The sequence below is a fragment of the Bufo bufo genome, unplaced genomic scaffold (genome assembly GCF_905171765.1).
Source record: "Bufo bufo unplaced genomic scaffold, aBufBuf1.1, whole genome shotgun sequence".
Taxonomy (NCBI): domain Eukaryota; kingdom Metazoa; phylum Chordata; class Amphibia; order Anura; family Bufonidae; genus Bufo; species Bufo bufo.
The window spans coordinates 1-22,730 of NW_024400379.1; the positions used below are offsets into that span (position 1 = coordinate 1).

General features: G+C 45.5%; 1 protein-coding gene and 1 long non-coding RNA gene across 2 annotated transcripts; both read left to right on the plus strand.

Annotated features, from left to right (window-relative positions):
• The first annotated feature begins 6,097 nt into the window (after nt 1-6,097).
• Nucleotides 6,098-7,533, plus strand: LOC120984147. The gene is made up of 3 exons (XR_005775237.1): nt 6,098-6,277; nt 6,786-6,896; nt 7,017-7,533. It is a non-coding gene; the product is annotated as an uncharacterized LOC120984147 (long non-coding RNA).
• A 206-nt stretch (nt 7,534-7,739) lies between these two features.
• LOC120984148 lies at nt 7,740-22,284 on the plus strand. Its single transcript, XM_040413293.1, has 5 exons — nt 7,740-7,782; nt 15,944-16,592; nt 17,059-17,300; nt 19,478-19,653; nt 20,368-22,284. Exons 2-5 carry the CDS (start codon nt 16,241-16,243, stop codon nt 21,965-21,967), a joined length of 2,370 nt encoding a protein of 789 aa, XP_040269227.1. The 5' UTR covers nt 7,740-7,782; nt 15,944-16,240; the 3' UTR covers nt 21,968-22,284.
• The last annotated feature ends 446 nt before the right edge of the window (nt 22,285-22,730 follow it).

Here is a 22,730-nt window from a genome sequence, read left to right on the forward strand (position 1 = left end):
TTACAGTATCATTAACTTTATTTTTAATTTATTTCTTGTAGGTAAAGAAACTGATCAAATTGGTGAAAGTGGCATTACTCGTGCAGAGACTGAAAATGTAATTTGGAAAAACAGTGTGACATGGTATGTTTTAATTATAAGCAAATTATTTTTTTTAAAGCAATTTTCTTTATTTGGCAAACCTATATAGCATACAATACAGAAAACCAAAGCAAGGGGGCACACAATGTAATGAAAGCCAGAGTGCAACCATGACCCGAACAACATAGACTGCAAAGCAGTCAGAGGGACACAAAATGAATGCACATCAAAAATTAATAAGAAATTTTAAAGCAGGTTTATTAAGACGACACTGACACACAAACACGTTTTAAAAGAATTGTATACAATATGACCAGGTGCTGGCATAGAATATAGCCAGCACCTAAGCAGGATCCACAATTGTCTAAGATCATGAGATACAATATGTACCCTGGCTACACAGAATGGATGTCAATGAAATAACATGATATATAACATGGCATCAAGCAAAAAAAGAAAATCAGCAAGTGTAAGCCCTAACCCCTGAGGAAGCCGGACTTACTGGCAATACTCGTGGGACGTATTTTATCTCACATGGATCCACTGTTTCAGCCTTGATTTCAGGTTATGGCTTATACTTGATGATTTTTTTTTCCATGTATGTGTTATTTTTGTCCAAATCTGCTTTATAATTTCACATAAATTTTGGATGTGCATTCATTTGGTGGCCCTCCTGACTGTTTAGCAGTCTTTCTTTTCCAAACCTATAAAACATAAGGCTTATTGCCCACTACAACCAATAATGGCTTGTCTTTTATTGAAACGGAAAGCTGTACTACAGTGAGGGTGCTTTCACATTAGCATTATTATTTTCTGGCATTGAATTCTGTCCTCGGGGCTCAATACCATCAAAAAGCTAGTCACATCCCTATGCATTTTCAATGGAGAGAAATCTGTTCAGTATGCATCAGGATGTCTTCAGCTCAGTCACTGGTATTTTGGCAGCATGCTGCAATATTATCTCCGTCCAAAAATGCCAAACATGCCAGAAAGATGGATCCGGCGGCATAAATTCCTATAGACATGCATTGTGCTTGATCCGTCTAAAAAAAAAAAAAAAAAAATCTATCGTTGCATTCTGCACATGTATAGACTTTTAGAACTGTGAAATAAAAATTACGGACGGATCCGTCTGCAAACGGAGAGACTGATCCGTTCTTGCAAAGCATTTGGGAGACTGATCAAGATAAATCTACAAATGCTTTCAGTTGTCATGTGGTATGACAGATCTGGCGGGTAGTTCCGATGACTGAACTATATGCTGGATCATCACAACGCAAGTGTGAAAGTACCCTCATATAAGAAATTTAAAACAATAGATCTAAAAAAATTATTTTTTGTTACATGAGCTTGCACCCAATGTATCACCATTAATTAATGAGTATCTCTAATTAATTCAAGTTCATCTGATGCCAACAGCTTGGAATTTTTAGACTGTTGCGCAAGTCTTTTTAAATATGGGCCAGTATTTTTTATTTAAATTTTTATTCGCTTTAAGGGCTAGAGGGAGGGAGAATTATTTATTATGATGCAGTATACTTTTTTTTTTTTTGTCAAAACTGCTTACTTATGTTCCCGTTAGATGGGGTGACTTAGATTGTTGTGAGGGAAGTGTTAATTCCTAACAATCTGTTGGTCGCTTGAGGAGGAGACTGGTGTCTTTAGGGCGGCTTCACACGGGCGTAAGGCTCCCGTGCCCATATTGTGGACCGCATTTGCGAATCCGCAATATACGGGCACGGGTCTGTAGCCCTTCCACATCACATACAGTCCCATTCATTTCAATAGGTCGGCAAATCTTGAGATACGGAAGGGAACACTACTGAAGCACTACTGTCCTTCCACACCGCAAAAAGATAGAGCATGCTCTATCTTTTTGCGGAACGGAGGAATCGCGGACCCATTCAAATAAATGGGGCTGCGATCCCCTTGTGGCTTCCACACGGTATGTACTCGTGCCTTGTGGCCAGCAATTTGCGGGCCACCGCATGGGCGACATACACCTGTGTGAAGCCGCCCTTAAACTGATCTCCAGAGTATGGGGTGCGGTGATCGCTTATGTCATTGTTTTTCCACATACAGACCTGTCTCCCAGCATGAGATATTGTGTACACGGCACAATCTGCCACTGGGAAATAATGATCTTTTGTGCAGCACAAAAGATACAATTACACAATGAAGCATTTTCTTTCTTTATTTTGCTCATTTAAAGATCATTGCTAATGAGCATTCCTAGTAATGCTGTTCAGTGATATTTTCAATTGTCACCTGTGTTAAGGGCCCATTACTCAATTTTTAAATGAATAAATTAAAATGGTTATCCCACAATGTTGCCTCAACTATGACTTTCAAAGCAGTCCTTTTATGTAGATGTAATTTAGTAAACCGATTTCTCCAGTGTGTTCATGTGACCTTGAGTCTGGAAACATTACCCCACTTGTTTGGTTCTTTAACTTTACTTGGGGTCATCTCTATGTGGAATCCTCTCGCATATGAACAGTTCTAATTACCTTAACATATATTCTTTTTAATTGCTGAGTGACACTCGTTTCGAGTTCTCTGCCGCATGAAATATCAATGCGAATAAACGCAAAGTATGGCGAACCATGCAACTGATAGCTGACTTAATCACATGGGGATGAGGCAGTAAAATACGAGTGGGTTTCTACCACTGTGGTAAAAGACTGCTGGACCCCCCTCTCTGGTTTTTGCTTTATCAAATGCCTGCGATTAAAGATCGCTGCAAGCTCGCCTTTAGGCAGCATGTGAGCATAAAGCGATCGGCCACATGAGTGCCAGTCCTTCCGCTCGTACTTGCCCGTGTCTGGGGAGGGCGTGCGCGAGCGGCGCTCGCTGCCGGGCGGCTGTCTGGATTTCGGGCCCCTATCCCTGTAGCGAATGGAGAACCTGGGCTAAGTGGGTTGCTTTTTCCATTTGCATTATCAAGCCTAGGATGTCGGGTGAGCCCTGTCACCCTCCCCAGTAGGAGACCTCCCTTTGATTTTCAAATACTGACATTTCTCTTGCAGCTATTAAATTTCAAATATACTAGTTAAATTCTTTATGTTCTACATATTTTTAAAAAATTCCTTCCGTAGACTATACAGATGTAACTGATACTCATGTATTGAAGAGATTTGATTCCATTACAAAGTGCCACGCAAGCTGTTGCTGACTATGAGGAATACACCATATCAAACTTTGTTGTGTTAGAAAAAAAGAAACTTTTTGAATGAAGGTAAACCCCAAAGGCTGCCTAAATTAGATGCCTAGATTTAGATTTTCTTTTTAAAAACAGCTTTGGTGAGTTTAATGAGACAACATAAACTCTACTGACCAGAGTCGGGAGTGGGGTTGTTTCTGGGCTTCGTAACACATGACACATGGTTCACCAGAGAGGATCATACATGATGGGCTGAGAGCCAATGATTTAGTAGACACGATCTCACAACTAAATACTTAGATATAACTGGTCATCTGAATGTTATATATGATGGGTTTGTATTTAGAAGACCAATTATTAGGACATGTAAAAGGTTTTATTGTTCAATTAAATGGCGTGCTGTAAACTGAATTTGTTATGGGCCTTTTAGGAAAGTTTTCCTTCATCACTTATTCATGAATACTACATTTTGTCTTGAATTGTGAACTGCATTTTATTCTCATGAATGTGAAGTGAATTACAATTTTATTCCAAATCTTTATTTATTTATTTTTTTTTTTAAAGCATGTCCAATAAGTTCAGCATCCAAAATATACTGGAATGGACCAGTTGTGAATAATGCATCTATTGTAGAATATACTGGGGTCCCTTATATAATAATAGGCAGAAAAGTATTAAATTGTCACCTTGGAAAGGATTTGGCTATCTCCCAAAAGAGACGATATGTACAGAAGCGACAGATAACACAAGTAAATATTGTTTTGTTTACAGTTGATTTTTATAGTGCATTGAATTAGAAGAATACTTCAAGGTAAATCTTATGTAAACGTGCTAGTAATTTGTATTGGTATATAATACCTAATTTTTGACTCTGTTTTATTTTATATTTTATAATATCTGTATGATTAAGTTGAGATTTATGTTTTATATCAATAATTGTTTTTGTTCTTTTCTCTTTTGCTCTTCCCTCTACCTTTTTTGTTTGCTTTTTGGTTATTTGGTCATTTATAGCTAATTGCTTTGTGCTTACAATGTTTCTTTGCATTTGTAATCTACCATCACTTTTATTTGCTGACAAAAGGGTGTGCCTCATTAAAGGAACGTAAGTCTCTGAAGTCATACATTTGTGTGGATGCGTCCTAAAAGTAAAATGTCCACTAACCCTTTATGTTGGATTTGTGGACATGGTTGATTTAGAAAGCGCATATCCCTTTTATCAGCAATTAATTTAGAGTGACTCACCTCGTGTTTCTGCATCTATCATGATCATGCACGTTTGCTCTATTTGGAACTTGGTAACTTTTTTTTTTTTTTTTTAATCACATATTGGGGAGATTTACAAAGGTAAATGTGCCAGCATTCAGACACAAAATGTGTCCCAAATTTGCCTTGATGCCTTGCCTCAATTTATATGGTTTTAATGCCTTATATGGCAACAGTTGTGGCTGAAAATGCTACAAATTGTGCCTAAATGTTGGTTTTTGGTGCTAATTAAGCCAACATCTTGGTGTTTTTAAAGTTACACAAGGCAGACCAAATATGCACAAAGGTATCAACTATTCCGAGGCACTGTGATACCTTTGGTCAATTTTTAGACTGCCTTGTCTAAGTTTGTGTTTATATATTAGTAAATTTGCCCCAATATACTCAAAATCCACACTACAATCATGCATGCCCATGCCTTTCTACCCTACTAGTTCTCTACATGTGGTGCTGTGTACAAATTCATTTCCTCGCCATGCACTCTTTTCTGTCATACCCCTCTTGAAAACAGATTTATACTACATGGGACAACATTTTACTTGCAAAAAGCACATGCCTCTACATGTGGCAGACAACCAGAGCATCAGCAGCATCTCAGTGAATTCTTTATAGGAAACAGCTTCATAGCAATTGTTCAGAAAAAATATATAAGCAATGTTTTGGCTAAGTTCTTAGGGCTCTTTCACACTTGCGTTGTTTTCTTCCGGCATAGAGTTCCCGTCGTCGGGGCTCTATGGCCGGAAGAATCCTGATCAGGAATTATCCTAATGCATTCTGAATGGAGAGAAATCCGTTCAGGATGCATCAGGATGTCTTCAGTTCCGGAACGGAACGTTTTTTGGCCGGAGAAAATACCGCAGCATGCTGCGCTTTTTGCTCCGGCCAAAAATCCTGAACCACTTGGCGCAAGGCCGGATCCGGAATTAATGCCCATTGAAAGGCATTGATCCGGCCCTAAAGCTAAAGGTTGTTTCAGCGCATTGCCGGATCCGACGTTTAGCTTTTTCTGAATGGTTACCATGGCTTTCGGGACGCTAACTTCCTGTTTGCCATGGTAAAGTGGAGCGGGGGAGCAGTATACTTACCGTCCGGTGCGGCTCCCGGGGTGCTCCAGAGTGACGTCAGGGCGCCCCAAGCGCATGGATCATGTGATCACATTGGACACGTCATCCATGCGCATGGGGCGCTCTGACGTCATTCTGGAGCGCCCGGGCGCCGCACGGACGGTAAGTATGCTGCTCCCCCGCCTCCCCACTACTACTATGGCAACCAGGACTTTAATAGCGTCCTGGGTGCCATAGTAACACTGAACGCATTTTGAAGACGGGTCCGTCTTCAAATGCTTTCAGTTCACTTGCGGTTTTCCGGATCCGGTGTGTAATTCCGGCAAATGGAGTACACGACGGATCCGGACAACGCAAGTGTGAAAGAGGCCTTAGTAGAAACGTTCTTAACCAATATGTTGCTATATTTTTCTACGCACCAAGAACAACTTTTTATGCTAAGAAATTAGCCAAAATGTTGCAGTGTCTTTTTTTTTTTTTTTTTTCTGTGAAGCTGGTCCATAAAAAAAACACTGGAAATGCTGCCGATGCCTCTGGTTGCTTGCTGTTCATTGGACTGCTGAGGATCTGTGGTCGTGGTTCGGGCTGATGCATTCTGGTGTGGTCGTGAGGTCCGGTGGTGCTACTCTACACTTTATAGTTCTACTATTTGCATCCACATGTGGGTCCACATGTAAAATGAAGACCGTTTGGGGACATTGAAAAGGTAAAAATCTTTGTATTTTAACAGGCTGCTTAGATGTTGGTTAATATGGTAAAATAAATGCTATAATTACTGCTTTTGATAACTTTTTTAGAAGTGGTACCTCTTGCTCTATAATTTAAACATGCAGAAATAGTTAGTTGTGGTTATAGCCTTCTCAGTTAATCCATGGTCAATTTTATTGCTTGCATAACTGTCTCCTATAGTCTTTAACTTTGTCTTCACACACAGCGGCTACTTCACTGGAGCTGCCCTATGGGTGTCTTCACACAGCATGACTTGCTAATATGCATATGGGATCCCACCCTGACCCTTGTCATGATGGCATAAACTTGCCCTGTCCTACAGATCTGTGACTCAGTAGTCCCCTGTTATTATGCTAACAGCCAGGCTGCGATTCCACCAACGTATATATGCATTGGTAATACACTGTATGAAGGCACCCTATGAATGAAACGGTTTCAAACCTATAACTGTAATTTTTTTTTTTTTTTTTACCCAAACATAAAAGATGGAAGACCACAATTTTATCAGAACCAGGAAACTGTATCAAATTACAAAAAAAATGGACTGTCCAGCCAAAATTTATGTGTACCACTTACTCACATTTCCAGATTTTCAGGTATGGACAGTTTCTTGTTTAATATACTTTATAATACAAGATAAGTTAATGTATTCTTGTCTATACAATGTTTGTGATGAAAAACATATTTGCTGTTTCCCATGCCATAATGGCAAACAGGATTCTGTAAGGTCGGAATTATAAGGTGTATTTGTGGAATAGAAGTGCACCAGACTGGTCACCCGCAAAACATCTTGAACTTGAGCGGTCATAGAGATCTGAGTGATTTAGAAAAAAACACATGCTCTGGGATCGATGGCAACAGACTTTCAAAAAACTGAAATACAATTGTGACAAATGAAGCTGCATATCAAGGTTATGTATAATGGAACCATGTCAGTTTATCATGATGGCCTTTGTTAAGGCACCATGAACTGACTGTTTCCTATTCAATTTTCATCTGAACAAGTTTGGTGTACAAAAAAATGGCTAATTTTATATGAATTATGTGACTGTACCTTTGCTCTAATAGGAAACATTCATAAGAGCCTTGAAATGCATATCTGCAAAGGTGCATAGACACTTTAGAGTGCACCAACACATTGTGAACAATGTGTGTGAATTACAATCTTATCTGACAAAAAATTTATCCTAACAAAGCTTTGTGTATTTAAATGGAATCTCTTCCAATGTCATTAATCTGTAGGATTGGACAGATAATCTACTGTTTGTTGGGTTTTTTCCCCCCCCCCCCCCCTTTTTTTTATTTTGCTTAACATCGCTCTGTGTTCTTATTATAGATAAATAAAAACACTGAGTGGCTAAAGAGAAGTGCATCAACGAAACTTAAAAATTACATTCAGAAGGAGGACGCCAAAGGAATTAATATCTACATGGTTTATTCCCAAAGTTGTCTGACCACACCAATCACATCACTTCTGGAGAGGTTGATTTAAATTCTTTTTATTTTTCGGTGATTAAGTATATGAATTTTCAACATATTTGAATGAAGAAAGATGAAAGCGGCACTCAACATCTGCTGTATTTCTTCGATTTATTGGATCACAAAATCGAAAACATGTGAAATAGAGGACATCGGGTGGACGCCCTCCAGCATGAGGCACGCCGAGTAGCTACTCGGCGTGCCTCATGCTGAAGGGGTCTGCCCCGTGTCCTCTCTGTTTCCCAACCAGCGTGCCTGCAGCTGTTGCAAAAACTACAACTCCCAGCATGCCCAGACAGCCTTTGGCAGTGCAGGCATGCTGGGAGTTGTAGTTTTGCAACAGCTGGAGGCACACTGGTTGGGAAACAATGCTCTATCTCACATGTTTTCGATTTTGTGATCCAATAAATCGAAGATATACAGTGGTGAGTGCCGCTTTCATCTTTTTCTTCCTTCGAATACATTATAACTGGTTCTTCATTTGGCTGAGCACCACCGTACTTCGTGGTTACCAGTGGTCGCAAGGGACTGAAGCTTGTTAGTGCGCATGGCGTAGTGCTGCCCCGCTCACTCTTCTATGTATTTATATGAATTTCTCGCCCATATTCCTTGGGGGACACAGGAAACCATGGGTATAGCTCTGCTCTCTAGGAGGCGTGACACTAAGTGAAAGCTGTAAGCCCCTCCTCCATCAGCTATACCCTTCAGCCTGGAGAAGAGACTGCTAGTTTTTGCTTAGTGTCCAAGGAGGCAAGACACCCCCTGCTTATGCAGGGTTGTTTTCCTATGATTTTTTATTTTTGCGTTATTTGTTGTTTTTAATTCGATTTTTTTCTACCTACAGGGACAACAGAGGCGCATTAGACCCCTCTGTTTCTCCCGGGGTTGAGTTGCGCCAGTGCCGGTAATTCCGCACTGCCGCCTCCCCCACAGAAGACAAGGTGGACCAGGGCAGCCTCGCTCCCCTGCGTCCCGCCAGCTCAGGGTCGTCCGCACGCCAAGTCCCTCCCCCGGCTTCCTGCCACTGCGGTGCCAGGAGCTGAAGGGGCGACCCCCGCTGGATGGACTGAGGGCGAAGACAGCGTATGGTGAGTGGCTGCTCCAGCCTCCCCTTCCTCCCTCCCACCGCTGCTACAGGCCTCCTGGGCTCCCATGGCCACTGCTACATCCCCCTTGGCCACTGCTACATGGCCACTGCTACATCGTGCGCCCACCCCCCCCCCCCCCCCCCATCGGGACCGTTACCGGGCAGGGGAGTTTATCTGGGCAAGTCCTTGGCAGGGACGCTGCCTTCAGGGGATGGCTGCAGGAAAAAAGCAAGCCGTCTGCCACATCCAGGCGCGGCGGGGGCCGCTTACTTGAACGGCGCCATTTCAGGCCGGCACTTCATCATCCTTGGGGGTTAAAATCATTTTGCCGCGCGCGCGGCTCTGCTTCTTCTTCAGCGCGGCAGAGGGGGGGCGGAGCTTCCTACATGCGCTCCACTACTTCCGGTTTCATCGGGCTCCACTTCTCAGTGCTGTGTGGAATCCTCTCTGCCGTGCGATCCTGAAGCCATTCATCTCCGTGCTGCTGCCTCTCCTCCACAGCCTCCTCAGTCTGTTTCCCTTACCGCTGCCACTTGCATCATCCGGGTCTGGTAGGACTGTTAACCCCCTCCGTGCCACCACTTTTCTTGGGGTCTCCCACTTAAGTGCAACATCCTTTTTTCCACCATGTCAGACCCTTCTGCAGCCGCCAAGCCTTGGTACCATGCCTGTACTGCTTGTAGGGAACCCTTTCCCCGGGGGCAGTCTGATCCGCACTGTACTGCATGCCGAGCTCCACCGCAGCCTCAGTCGCCCGCTGTGTCGCTCCCTGCTTCCTCTGACCCGCCTGACTGGGCTAGATCCCTGTCCCAGGCCGTGGAAAGCCTCACTCATGTCGTGGGCCGCCTAATAGACAGGCCACCTACCCCGCAGGACGCCTCTCTGACTGTCGCGCCCTCCGGGTCCACTGCTTCTGCCGCTGCAGCGGGTTCACTCTCTCTTAGTGACCCCTCCCGAGCTAGGCACTCTCAGAAGCGTTTTAGAGTAGAGCGAGCCTCCTCCTCTGAGGCCTCACTCTCCCCGCCACGCGTGCGCACCCAGACGAGCCTCTCCTCTCCAAAGGATTCGCTCTCTGAAGGTGAATTGGCGGTTTCAGATTTGGAAATGGACTCGGCCCTGCCGTCCAAGCTAGCCTCAGCGATGGGTCAGCTCATCTCTGATATTCGTGACACCTTTAAGGTGCAGGATGATCCCCCTAGCTCTGACGCAGCTAGCGTCTCCTTTATCAGACCCAGGCAGGCCTCAAAAGTCTTTCCAATCCACTCTGATTTCTCCTCTGTAGTGTCTAAGGCTTGGGCTCACCCGGACGCCCGTTTTGTCAGCCCCAAGAAGCTGGACATTTGCGATCCCTTTCCAGCCGATGTCATGGCCACATGGTCTTCCCCACCCAAGGTGGACCCCCCTGTGGCCCGGCTGTCAAAGAACACGGCCATCCCTGTTCCCGACGGGTCCTCTCTTCAGTCAGCGGAGGACCGTCGCATGGAGACCCTTTCCAAGGGCATTTTTGCTGCCTCCGGTTCTGCTCTCAGACCGGTTTTTGCCTCTGCTTGGGGTGCGCAGCTGGAACAGGAGTTGGACTCGGACATCCCCATCCAGGACCTACGTTCCTTGGCCCAGCTTATTATTCGGGCCGGGAATTTTGTTTGTGAGGCCTCCCTTGATGCGGGAGCCCTTATTGCACGCTCCTCCGCCCTGGCAGTTTCCGTCAGGAGGGAGCTCTGGCTGAAGGTTTGGAAAGCGGACGCTGCCTCCAAACGTTCCTTGGCGGGGCTACCGTTTGCGGGTTCCCGCCTTTTCGGGGTCCGCCTAGACGAACTTATTTCGGAGGCCACGGGTGGTAAAAGCACCCATCTTCCTCAACCCCAAGCAAGGGGCGCCCCCCGCGGACGCCCTGGTGCGTCTCGTTTTCGGTCCTCCCGCAGGGCCTCTGGGGCTCCCACCACAGCTGCCGCTTCGGCTCCTCCCCAGGACAAGCGTAGGAAGCCTTTTTTTCGGGCCCAGCCCTCCTGGCGCAAGCCGCAGGCTGCCCGCACACCCGCAGCAAAGCAGTCCTCTGCCTGAAGGCGCGCCCCCACCCACCCGGGTGGGGGGCCGGCTCCTCCTTTTCAGGGACGTCTGGATGGCTCACGTCTCCGACGCCTGGGCCCTCGAAATTGTGTCCTCCGGATACAAAATCGAATTTGCATCCTTCCCTCCAGATCGGTTCTTTCGCTCCCGCCCGCCGCGGGACCCGAAAAGCGCGGCTGCGTTCTCGCGGCCGTTCAAGCATTACTGGACAGGGGGGTGATTACCCCCGTTCCTCTAGAGGAAAGGTTCCAAGGGTTCTACTCGAACCTCTTTGTAGTTCCCAAGAAGGGAGGTTCGGTGCGGCCCATTTTGGACCTCAAAAAGCTCAACCGTCTTCTCCTCCTTCGACGCTTTCGGATGGAGTCCCTCCGTTCCGCGGTGGCTTCCCTGGAGCAGGGAGATTTCATGTCTTCCATCGATATACAGGATGCCTACCTCCATGTTCCGGTAGCCCGGTGTCACCATCGCTTCCTCCGATTCGCCGTGGGGGACCTCCACTTCCAGTTTGTCGCCCTTCCCTTTGGGCTGGCAACTGCCCCCCGGGTGTTCACCAAGGACCTGTCCCCGGTTTTGGCCTTACTTCGTTCCAGGGGTGTTTTTCTGCTACCGTACTTGGACGATATCCTCATCAAGGCTCCGTCCCTTTCTCAAGCGGTTGCCAGCGTGGATCTCACTCTAGAGACTCTGGCGAGGTTCGGTTGGGTCATCAACTTCCCCAAGTCCTCCCTTCCCCCCTCCAGACAGCTAGTCTTCCTGGGAATGCTTTTAGACACAGGAGCGGCGGAGGTACGTCTTCCCTCGGAAAAACGTCTGACCCTCCGTGGAGCGGTTCGGGGTCTCCTTCTCGACCGTCCTTCCGCTTCTGCATGCGGGTCTTGGGGCAGATGGTTGCCTGCTTCGAGGCGATCCCATTTGCGCAGTTTCACTCCCGCCCTCTCCAACGGGCGATCATCTCCTCCTGGGACAAATCGCCGGAGTCTCTGGATCATCCCTTCCGTCTATCGCCTCCGGTGCGGTCATCTCTCCGCTGGTGGTTACAGTCCCCTCTTCTGGGCAGGTCCTTTCTGCCACTCAACTGGTTGGTGGTTACAACCGATGCCAGTCTCTTGGGCTGGGGAGGCGTGTTTCCTCCCCGATCCGTCCAGGGCATTTGGTCTCCATCGGAGTCCAAACTCTCGATCAATGTCCTGGAGCTGAGAGCGGCCCTTCTGTCTCTACGACACTGGACTCATCTGCTGAAGGGTCATCCTGTTCGTGTACAATTGGACAACGCCACGGCTGTGGCGTACATAAACCACCAGGGGGGCACTCGCAGCGCTGCGGGAGGTCACCAGCATTCTCCGTTGGGCGGAAGCCCACGTCCCGGCCCTATCTGCAATTTTTATTCCAGGGGTGGACAATTGGGCGGCGGACTTCCTCAGTCGCACCACCGTCGACCCCGGCGAGGGGTCTCTTCACCCGGAGGTATTCGAGGCCATTTGCCTTCGTTGGGGCATACCGGACGTGGACCTCATGGCCTCAAAATTCAATCACAAGGTCCCCGCCTATCTGTCCAGGGCCAGGGATCCGGGAGCTTGCGGGGCCGACGCCCTCGTTCTTCCTTGGCGAGGCTTCGCGCGCCCATACATATTCCCTCCCATCCCTCTCCTGCCCAAGGTCCTTCGGAAGATAGCGGCGGAAGGCGTCTCGGTGATTCTGGTCGCTCCGGACTGGCCCCGCCGGTCTTGGTATGCCGACCTCATGCTGCTCCTGGCAGACGCGCCCTGGCCGCTGCCCGCCAGGGAAGATCTTCTCTCTCAGGGACCGATCTTCCACCCGCGTTTAGGGTCCCTACGTTTGACGGCGTGGTTGTTGAGACCACCGTCCTGACGCGTAGGGGTTTTTTCTGCGGACGTCGTCCGCACCATGATCCCCGCCCGTAAGCCGTCCTCTTCTAGGATCTATTATAGGACCTGGAGGACCTTTTTGGGGTTCTGTGCCGATCTGGGGATTCCTCCGCTCCGCTTTTCTCTCCCCACCGTTTTGTCCTTCCTGCAGAGCGGACTGGCCCAAGGGCTGGGCCTTAGTTCTTTGAAGGGTCAGGTGTCTGCGCTGTCCATTTTGTTTCAGCGCCCACTGGCCCCCCTTGGTCCTGTCAAGACCTTCCTTCAGGGCGTGGCTCACGCGGTTCCCCCGTACCGCCCTGGGACCTGAACCTGGTTCTCTCAGCGCTCCAGGCTTCTCCTTTCGAGCCTCTGCGGACGGTTTCCTTGCGACTTCTGTCCTGCAAGGTTATTTTTCTTGTAGCCGTCACCTCTCTTCGGAGGGTGTCCGAATTGGCTGCACTCTCCTGTCTGGAACCTTTCCTAGTGTTCCACCAGGACAAGGTGGTTCTTCGTCCGGTCCCTTCCTTCCTTCCTAAGGTGGTCTCCGCCTTTCATCTGAACGAGGACATCGTTCTCCCCTCTTTGTGTCCTTCCCCTTCCCACCCGCGGGAGAGGAAGCTTCATCGCCTGGATGTTGTCAGGGCGCTCAAGATTTACCTGGAAGTAACCAGCTCTTTCAGGCATACTGACTCGCTCTTTGTGGTCCCGGAAGGGTCGCGCAGAGGGATGGCGGCATCCAAAGTTGCTATTGCCCGTTTTGTCAAGATGGCTGTTACTGAGGCTTATCTCGCCAAGGGCAAGGTTCCGCCCCTTGGTGTTACCGCTCACTCCACTAGAGCGGTCGGGGCTTCCTGGGCTCAGAGGAATCGGGCTTCTACGGAGCAGATTTGCAAGGCGGCCACTTGGTCCTCCTTGCACACCTTCACCAAGTTCTACAGGGTGCATACTCATGCGTCGGCTGACGCTGCTTTAGGCCGTCTGGTGTTGCAGGCGGCAGTTGATTGATGCCTCTGGTGTTGGTCTAGTTTGTTCTGGTCCCTCCCTTCTGGGACTGCTCTGGAACGTCCCATGGTTTCCTGTGTCCCCCAAGGAATATGGGCGAGAAAAGGAGACTTTTGTATTACTTACCAGTAAAGTCTCTTTCTCGCTCTTCCTTGGGGGACACAGCACCCGCCCTTCATTTGGGTTACAGTTGTGGTTCCGGCTTGGTTGCCCCCGTTGGGGCTCGACAGTTCTTTTTCCGGTTGGTGGTTATCTTTCACTACTTGGACACGCAACTGGCAGTCTCTTCTCCAGGCTGAGGGGTATAGCTGATGGAGGAGGGGCTTACAGCTTTCACTTAGTGTCACGCCTCCTAGAGAGCAGAGCTATACCCATGGTTTCCTGTGTCCCCCAAGGAAGAGCGAGAAAGAGACTTTACTGGTAAGTTATACAAAAGTCTCCTTTTTCAACACCACATGCAATTGTGCTGCCTGGTAGTGTGAGGGTTGTAATGCCGCTACATGAGTATACATTTTTCTATGTTGTAAAGGAATTGTGATGTAAATTAAGACTAGGGGTGGGCGATATGCGATATAAATTTGGGCCACGATATGGATTTTCGCCAGACTGCGATATGATCGCGCTCTCTGCGCGCACCATTTTCTCCTGATGAGCCGGCCGGCACAGTGGAGGGAGAAGGAGAGAGTCCCTCCCTCCCCACTGTGCGCGGCTGCCGCTGAACACCAATGAGGACAGAGTAGGAGGAGGAGAGGGACTGTGGCCACTGCTCCACCAATGAATGTGCGGCCATATCCCACAGGGTCCCCATCCTTCCCCCCCATCATTAGTGGCAGTGGGCAGTTCCGATCGGAGTCCCAGCAGTGTAATGCTGGGGCTCCGATCGGTTACCATGGCAGCCAGGAGTCACGCTACTGAAGTCCTGGCTGCGATGGTATGTTAGTGAGCAGCATTATACTCACGTGCGCTGTGGCCGCTGGTCGCTCCTTCTGTCTGTGCGGCGCATTGCTAATGCTTATAGCATTAGCAATGCGCCGCACAGACCTATGAGAAGGAGCGCCCGGCGGCCACAGCGCACGTGAGTATAATGCTGCTCACTAACATACCATAGCCGCCAGGACTTCAGTAGCGTCCTGGCTACCATGGTAACCGATCGGAGCCCCAGCATTACACTGCTGGGACTCCGATCGGAACTGCCCACTGCCACCAATGATGGGGGGGGGGGGGGGAGGGGGACCCTGTGGCCACTGCCACCAATGATTAATACTGGGGAGGGAGGGGGGTGGGTTTGAGTTACCAAAGGGGGCGGATCAGAGGCTGGGGGGGGGGAAGCACATCAGAGGCTGGGGGGGGGGCAGATCGGAGGCTGTCTGCCATGGTAATCTCCCTGCTGCTGTGTGTACTATGCACAGGGCAGAAGGGAGAGTGTGAAGTCCTATTCACCCTGATAGATCTCTATCAGACACTATTGAAGCGCTGGCTGCCATAGTCAGCTCCCTGCTGCTGTGTGTACTATGCACGGGCAGCAGGGAGAGTGTGAAGTCCTAGTCACCCTGATAGAGCTCTATCAGACTCTACTGAAGCCCTGGCTGCCATGGTAATCTCCCTGCTGCTGTGTGTACTATGCACAGGGCAGAAGGGAGAGTGTGAAGTCCTATTCACCCTAATAGAGCTCTACCAGGGTGAATAGGACAAGGGTTCTAGCCCTTAAGGAGGCTAATAGTTATTAAATAAAAAGAAAAAAATAAATAAGTCTAAACCCCCCCATATAGAAAACAATATATCACATATCACACATGCTTTAAATTATATCGCAATATAGATTTTAGGCCATATCGCCCACCCCTAATTAAGACTATAGCTCCCTGTTCATAAATCTATTAATCACTGTCCATGATTATTTCACCATTGTAGTCATTGGGTGTCTGAAGAAAAAAAATACCTTGCATGAACTAAAAACATCTGCAAAATTGATCAGTCATGCCGGTTAGTTGTATGGAATAGGCTCCAAAATGGGTAGCTTAAGAATAATATAGCTATCATTCCCTATTGCTTATTGGTAGATTTAAAATTAAAAATTTTGCTGAACAATGACGACCAATTGTGTGTATGTGTATTGATATATTTTATATTTTAATTTTTTAGGTAGCACATTTGCGTGAGAAAATTGATCCTAGAGTTCGAAATAAAATTCAAGAATTTTACCGCACTGGTATCAGAAAAAAAAGTGAGCTGAAAAGATTGGTGGAACACTTTGTTAAAAAAGATTTATTTCTGAATGTTGAGGTTCCAGAAGACACAAGACGGAGATATTATCCCACTATAAAAGACATTGCCAATATAATTTCACGATCAAGGCATGATGGACATAGCTCATTATTTGATCAAGGGAAGCTACTGCAGCTTATAGAGGAATGGCAACACGAAAATCCTTCTTACAGTATGTTTAGCAGGCCTCATACAGTTTCTGAAGAGCCAAAAGCAGAGCAAAATTTTTTATTTTGCTACCAGTCTGAATGGCAAAAAAAAATACTTGTTCAGTATGGTAATGAAATGACATTACTGGATGCCACATACAGAACAACCAGATATGCGTTACCACTGTATTTCCTTTGTGTGCGCACAAATGTGTGCTATGCAGTGGTAGGGGCATTTGTTCTCCAGCAAGAACGAACTGAGGACATTGTGGAGTCATTAAAAATTATCGCAGGTTGGAATACAGCCTGGGCCCCATCATGTTTTATGGTAGATTTCTGCCTCGAAGAAATTAACGCTATTGAGCAAGTGTTTCCAGGTAAACTTATTTAGCTATTTTAAAATTTAAGTTCAAGATAACTATACTTAATGTTGTCTTTGTTATGGAAGGTGTTCTGTATATAAATTGAAAACTCCAGCACTAGCACTGTGCGTATGCGTCAAAGAATTTTTCATTTATTAGAAAATGCGGCGTCGTGATGTGAAATTTCGGCCACTTTGGCCTTTATCAAACTGTGTGGCAAAACAATACAAAGGGAGGGTGATAATTACAATCATGTCAGGTATCCAACACATGGTGTACAAAATATCTGTAGTAGATACAGGATAATAGGGAACACATATGCCCCACAAATCAATTCAACATATTGCAATCCAGAACATGTTAATTAGGAAAATTGTACGAGAGAGAGAAAAGCACATTAGAGGGAAAGGCAAAAAAATGAGTGATTCTGTATAGAAATTTAAATGTAGAAGTTATAATATTGTTTCTGTTCCTTTTTTAGATGCTGATATTAAACTATGTGACTTCCATCGAGAAAAGGCATGGACCGAATGGTTAAACAAAAAGGACCATGGTGTCCGTGCCCATAAGAAGGAAATTCTTGCCTTACTGCGGAATGTTGCCCTTACAACAAAAATGGAAGATCATGAGCTAGCGTTAAAGGTCCTAACCAGCAGTAACATTTGGAAACAATCGAAAACATTAAGAGCTTGGCTTTCACATAAGTGGTTACCAGACATCAAGGTAATTTTTTATTTTTTTCCGTGCTAAAGACCATTGCAAGTCTTAATTTTATTCCCAGTTTTATGTAATTGAACATTGAAAAGTTTATTTTTTTTTTATACTTATAAGGGATGAACAAAGACTTACAAAATTGGATGATGCATCACTATGATGTGTCAAAAGAGCTGATTAGACTGAAGACTTAAGTTGCTGCTGATTTCCCCCCCCCCCCCCCCCACTCCCCCCAGCAGTCATGGCAGTTGAACATAATCATAAAGGGCCCCCAGTCAGACATTCATGAGGATGGGCGATGGTGCAGATACAGTAGACGGCTACCAAATGACTCCATAGGATTTCTGCACAGTACTTGAGTTTATCATCCCTCTCAGGTGTAAAAAGTCACATTTTGGCACAAAAGCAAGGGTTGAACATCGTGCAGAGTCAGTAGTTATCCCTCTGTCAAACTCAATGTGTCTGGACATTACCACAAGGGAAAACTGAGGGACTCCCGGCCTCCACTGTATACCGCCACAGTGTGTTGGGGGTCATCAGCCTGGTCTTTCTCATGCTCCTCCTGTTCCTCTACTTTCATTTGTGCAGATAAACCACCTATTTCTTTATACAACTCCTGGTTGAGGGCATGGAGCTGGTTTTAGGGACATGCAAACTAAGTGTGGGGTCATAGGAACCCACCAATTCCTGGATGTCAGCTGAGATGTTTAACTGTGTGACCCATTTCAGGATGGCAGGATTGTTGGTCAAAACATCACTGGACTAGAGCTACTACTGACATTCAGCAGTCGCTCTAGTCCAGTGATGGTGAACCTTTTAGAGACAGAGTGCCCAAGCTGTAACCCAAAACCCATTTTTTTATTTTTTTTATCACCAAGTGCCAACATGGCAATATAACCTGAATACTACAGTCCAGTATAGTGTATCTTCCATGTCCCTTATCATTTAGCTATAATAGCTGCCTACATTGTGTTCTGCCTATACTGTTCATAGTGCGCCGTGTGCTGGCTGATTAATGGTAAGAAAAATCGAAGACCTATTGTTACACTAGACTTTTTTTCCAGGGTGTCAGGTGCCCAGAGAGGGCTGTGAGTGATAATTCTGGCACTACCTGTTCCTTTGGAGGTACCTGCCACCTCTGGACATTCTGTATGGTAACAATAACTTAATAATTTAATTTATTCTGTGTCAGTGTACACTACAATAAACAAGTAGACAGCCTATTCACCCCAATTTCTGATGCAATAAGTAATGAAATTGCTTATCCTATTAAACAAGGTGGACAGTGTTCAATGACATAGCTCTGTGCACAGGGATTAATGCAAACTGCTCTCTTATGGATCCTACCAGCTTCAGATTGGTCTCTGCACTGTCCCTGCACTCCCTTTCCAGTGTTCCACAATTAAAGGCTTCTTGAACACTCTCCCTGGCGCTTGTCACATCTCTCCCCAAGCTCAGCTCACAGTGAAATGGTACCGCATGGGATGAGGCTTTTAAAATGGCTGTGATCTCACAGGAACTGGCTAGCTGCTGATTGGCTATCTGCAGTGCAGTATGGGCGATCTTGAGCTCCCAGGCTTCTTACTTTCCCATGTAGTTGCCGTTTTAGGAATAAAACTAATCTCTTAAAAATTCAGATTTATTGCAGATCGCATTTTGCCTAATCTTCAGCTTGATTTCCACTTAACTTCTATTTGCTCAATACTGTTCATAAGTATAAACTTTTTTGAATCATTTTTGGTACTGTATAACATTTATTTTATATTTTTATTTTATAGTCATAAGTCAAGTTAAAGATAACCGTGTAAATGTATTTGGCCTTGATGAGCCCTATAGTGGCCGGTGGATCCTCCAAAGGTATGTATAGGTGAAGGCCTCTACATAACTTTGGTGTATCCAGCTCCAAACTAAATGTGAGCCAGCTCCCTTGCAGTCTTACATTTAGACCATTTTCCACACCGAAGGCGTGAATGGCATGAGATACCTGCCGGCCATCACCACCCAAACCATTTTTATTTATTTATTTTTTTCTTAAGACCCGGCCTGAGCAGGGAATTCAGATTCTGCCATACTATGGTGTGACAGAATCCACACCAGATATAAGACACAAGTGGTGTATATCTGGTAATAAATTAACCACAATATGTGTACTATTTATTTGGATTATTTCTTTAATCTTTTCTAAGAAATGGGCTCACGTGTATAGAAAAAGTACCCAAGTGATTGGTGTTAATACGAATAACGGTTTGGAGCGGCAACATGAGACCTTGAAGTATTCCTATTTGGATGGCTACAGAAACTGCTTGTTAAGCGACATGATCAGTGTTCTTCACCACGGATTCTTTCCAGATACCTTCAAAAAGTAAGATTGAGTTTTCACAATATATATGTATATAGAGATTAATTTTAAATAGGAAATCTATGTAGAATTAAAAGTTTGCTCAAACTTTGACATTTGTCATATCTGTAGATGTGCACACTGCAGCGTGTGGGTCACAAAGGTGGATCCATAACCATCAAAATAATGGCACACATTGTGGTTATGCCATAAATTCCCATGCAAAAAAATTACTAATAGAAATTTAAATTTGTTGTCAAATCAATAGATTATACAGGGTGGGCCAGTAAAAAGGAACCCTGCTCCAGTGATTGTATCATAAGATGAATGACTTCATCCAGGGGATGTGAATGGTTAGTGGACACTCTGGTTTACATTTCCCCATAGATGAGGTGGTTGTAAAACTGTTCAATGATATCCTGTTAAACTGCAGTATTCACAGATCTGAAAAAAATGACCAGCTATTTTTGCTCATGACACTGTACAAACGCCTAAGATTTACTATTGGGCAGTTTGATTTGAAAATATTGGAGGTGGGCTACTTTGTTCGGACACCCTGTGGTATGTTTACAGTTACTCCACGTTACAGGTTTTTCTGTACATTTATTATATTGAATTATTTTACTTAAGCAGTTTAACATGTATAGCATACAATGTTAATATAGTATTTTAATATAGTTAGAGATTTTTATATGAGAAAGCATATTGTTATAATTGACTTACTGATTTCTGTTATAGGTATATGGAAAAGAACCTACGCAGTTGTGAGCACTACCGAAAATATGCAGTCAATGTTCCAAACTTCCTCAAAAACCGCCCGCGAGAGATGTTATCACATGTCATGCAGCGCTACTTTAGTAGCTTGGATGAGACTCACATTCTACAAAGGGATGAGCAACATGGGATATTCAAAGTTCAAAGTGAATCGGATAGCAATTTATCTTACAGTCTTGACCTTTCTGGAGAGTTGCCAGACTGTGGCTGTAAGGACTGGCAAAGATACTTGTTGCCATGTAAACACATGTGTGCTGTATTCAGGACAACCTCTTTTCAGTGGGAAAATTTAAACCCTGCTTACACTGGGAACCCACTGTTTGCACTTGACACCGAGTGCTTTAAGACTGTTATCAATCAAACCCCTAAAAAACACAATGTTGGCTTAACTCCTGGGCCATATCCAGAGCTGGCATCTGATTTTTCTGGTGAAGTTTTGCAAGGGTTACCACCACGGCGAAGGAGAAAACGCACAGGTGTCATTAGAGAATGTCGTAAAAGCTTAAAACGACTAGAGGATTTGACATTTGTTTTGGATGACCAGACATTGCAAGACTTTAGTTTGCATTTAAAAAATTTGGTGGTGGATTTAAGTGAAAAGACTCCTAAATCACATGGATTGATCCTACTGGATTCCACCCTAAATATGGATACGACAGGATTCAAAGATCTACCAGAAAGAAGATATGGAAAATCCAAGCAGCCAGAGTTGAAACGGTTTGGCAAAAAAGCTGATCAAATCAAAGAGGATCTTTGTCAGAGAATTGGATTATCTGATGAGCCAGATAGGATATCGTCAGAGGAGGAGACATCACAGTCAATCTGGCTAACTGTGAATAAGTTTAAGTTGACACTTCAAGATAGAGATGTAATATCTAAAGGCCTGTGGTTGGATGACCAGATAATTAATGCTAGTCAGATCATTCTGTCCCAAAAACATGTGGATGTGTCAGGATTTATGGACACTGTTGTCCTTGCACACTCAGAGGTAGCATTGTCTAAGTGTCACCAGGTCATTCAGATACATCATGTTGGCATGCACTGGTTGCTGTCTCATCAGTTTGATGATAATGTTACAATTTATGATTCTTTGGCCACAACCTCTTTTTCAGACACCCTAAAAGAACAGCTAATCAAGCTGTACAGACCATTATTTACTGGTGAAAACAAAACACTAGAAATAAATGCAACCTGTTGTCAGACACAGAAGGGGGCCAGCGATTGTGGTGTATTTGCAATTGCAAATGGCCTAGCTTTGCTGGAAGGGGTCAATTTAAGAAATATACAATTCATCCAGGATGAAATGCGGCCTCACCTTATTTCCTGCCTAGAAAGGGGAGAATTTAGCATGTTTCCCTATGAGGAACAAACAAGGAGGAGAATACCTACAAGCAAGGTAGTACTCACAACATATTGCATTTGCCACATTTATAAAAGTAGAGAGCCCATGATAGAATGCTCTGGGTGCAAGTCGTGGTACCACTTTTGTTGTTTAAATCTTCAAAAAAAATGCAAATATGTTAGTTCCAAAAAGCGTTTTTTTTGCTCACTTTGTACGAAATAGTACAAGTTCGGCTGTCTGGTCCCTTTTTCTTGCCTTTATTGATGTCCCTTAGGCTGGGTTGTCACTACAAGCGCACCTGATTTCTCATTCAGATATGTCGTCATAAGCCAACATAAAAACAGTGCTCCCTCACCTCCTATTTCCCTGACACTCCAGTCACTGATGCGGTTATGTTGGGTACCAGTCTGTGTGTCAAAGTACTGTCATAGCACTGGAACTAGGTGCTTAGCTACAGTGAGTGGCCAATTTCCTAATTCCTGTCCAAGGCTACTTTCACACCTGCGTTAGGTGCAGATCCGCACCTATAATGCAAACGCTTAGATCCGTTCAGAAGGGATCCGTTTGCATTACCATGATAATGCAAACGGATCCGTTTTGACTTTACATTGAAAATCAATGGGGGACGGATCAGTTTGAAAATTGAGCCATATTGTGTCAACGTCAAACGGATCCGTCCCCATTGACTTACATTGTAAGTCTGGACGGATCCGTTTGCCTCCGCACGGCCAGGCGGACACCCGAAAGCTGCAAGCTGCGTTCAGGTGTCCGCCTGCTGAGCGGAGGCAAAAGGTGCCAGACTGATGCATTCTGAGCGGATCCGCATCCATTCAGAATGCATTAGGGCTGGACGGATCCATTCGGGGCCGCTTGTGAGAGCCTTCAAAAGGAACTCACAAGCGGAGCCCTGAACGCTAGTGTGAAAGTAGCCTTAGTCAATGGGGACAGATCCGTTTTCTATGACCCTATCAAAAACAGATCAGTC

Coding starts and splice junctions, on each gene's coding strand:
- LOC120984148 (XM_040413293.1), top strand. CDS start 16,241: ATGTTTAGCAGGCCTCATACAGTTTCTGAAGAGCCAAAAGCAGAGCAA. Junction 16,593..17,058: donor TATTGAGCAAGTGTTTCCAG/GTAAACTTATTT, acceptor TTCCTTTTTTAG/ATGCTGATATTAAACTATGT. Junction 19,654..20,367: donor TTTCCAGATACCTTCAAAAA/GTAAGATTGAGT, acceptor TTTCTGTTATAG/GTATATGGAAAAGAACCTAC.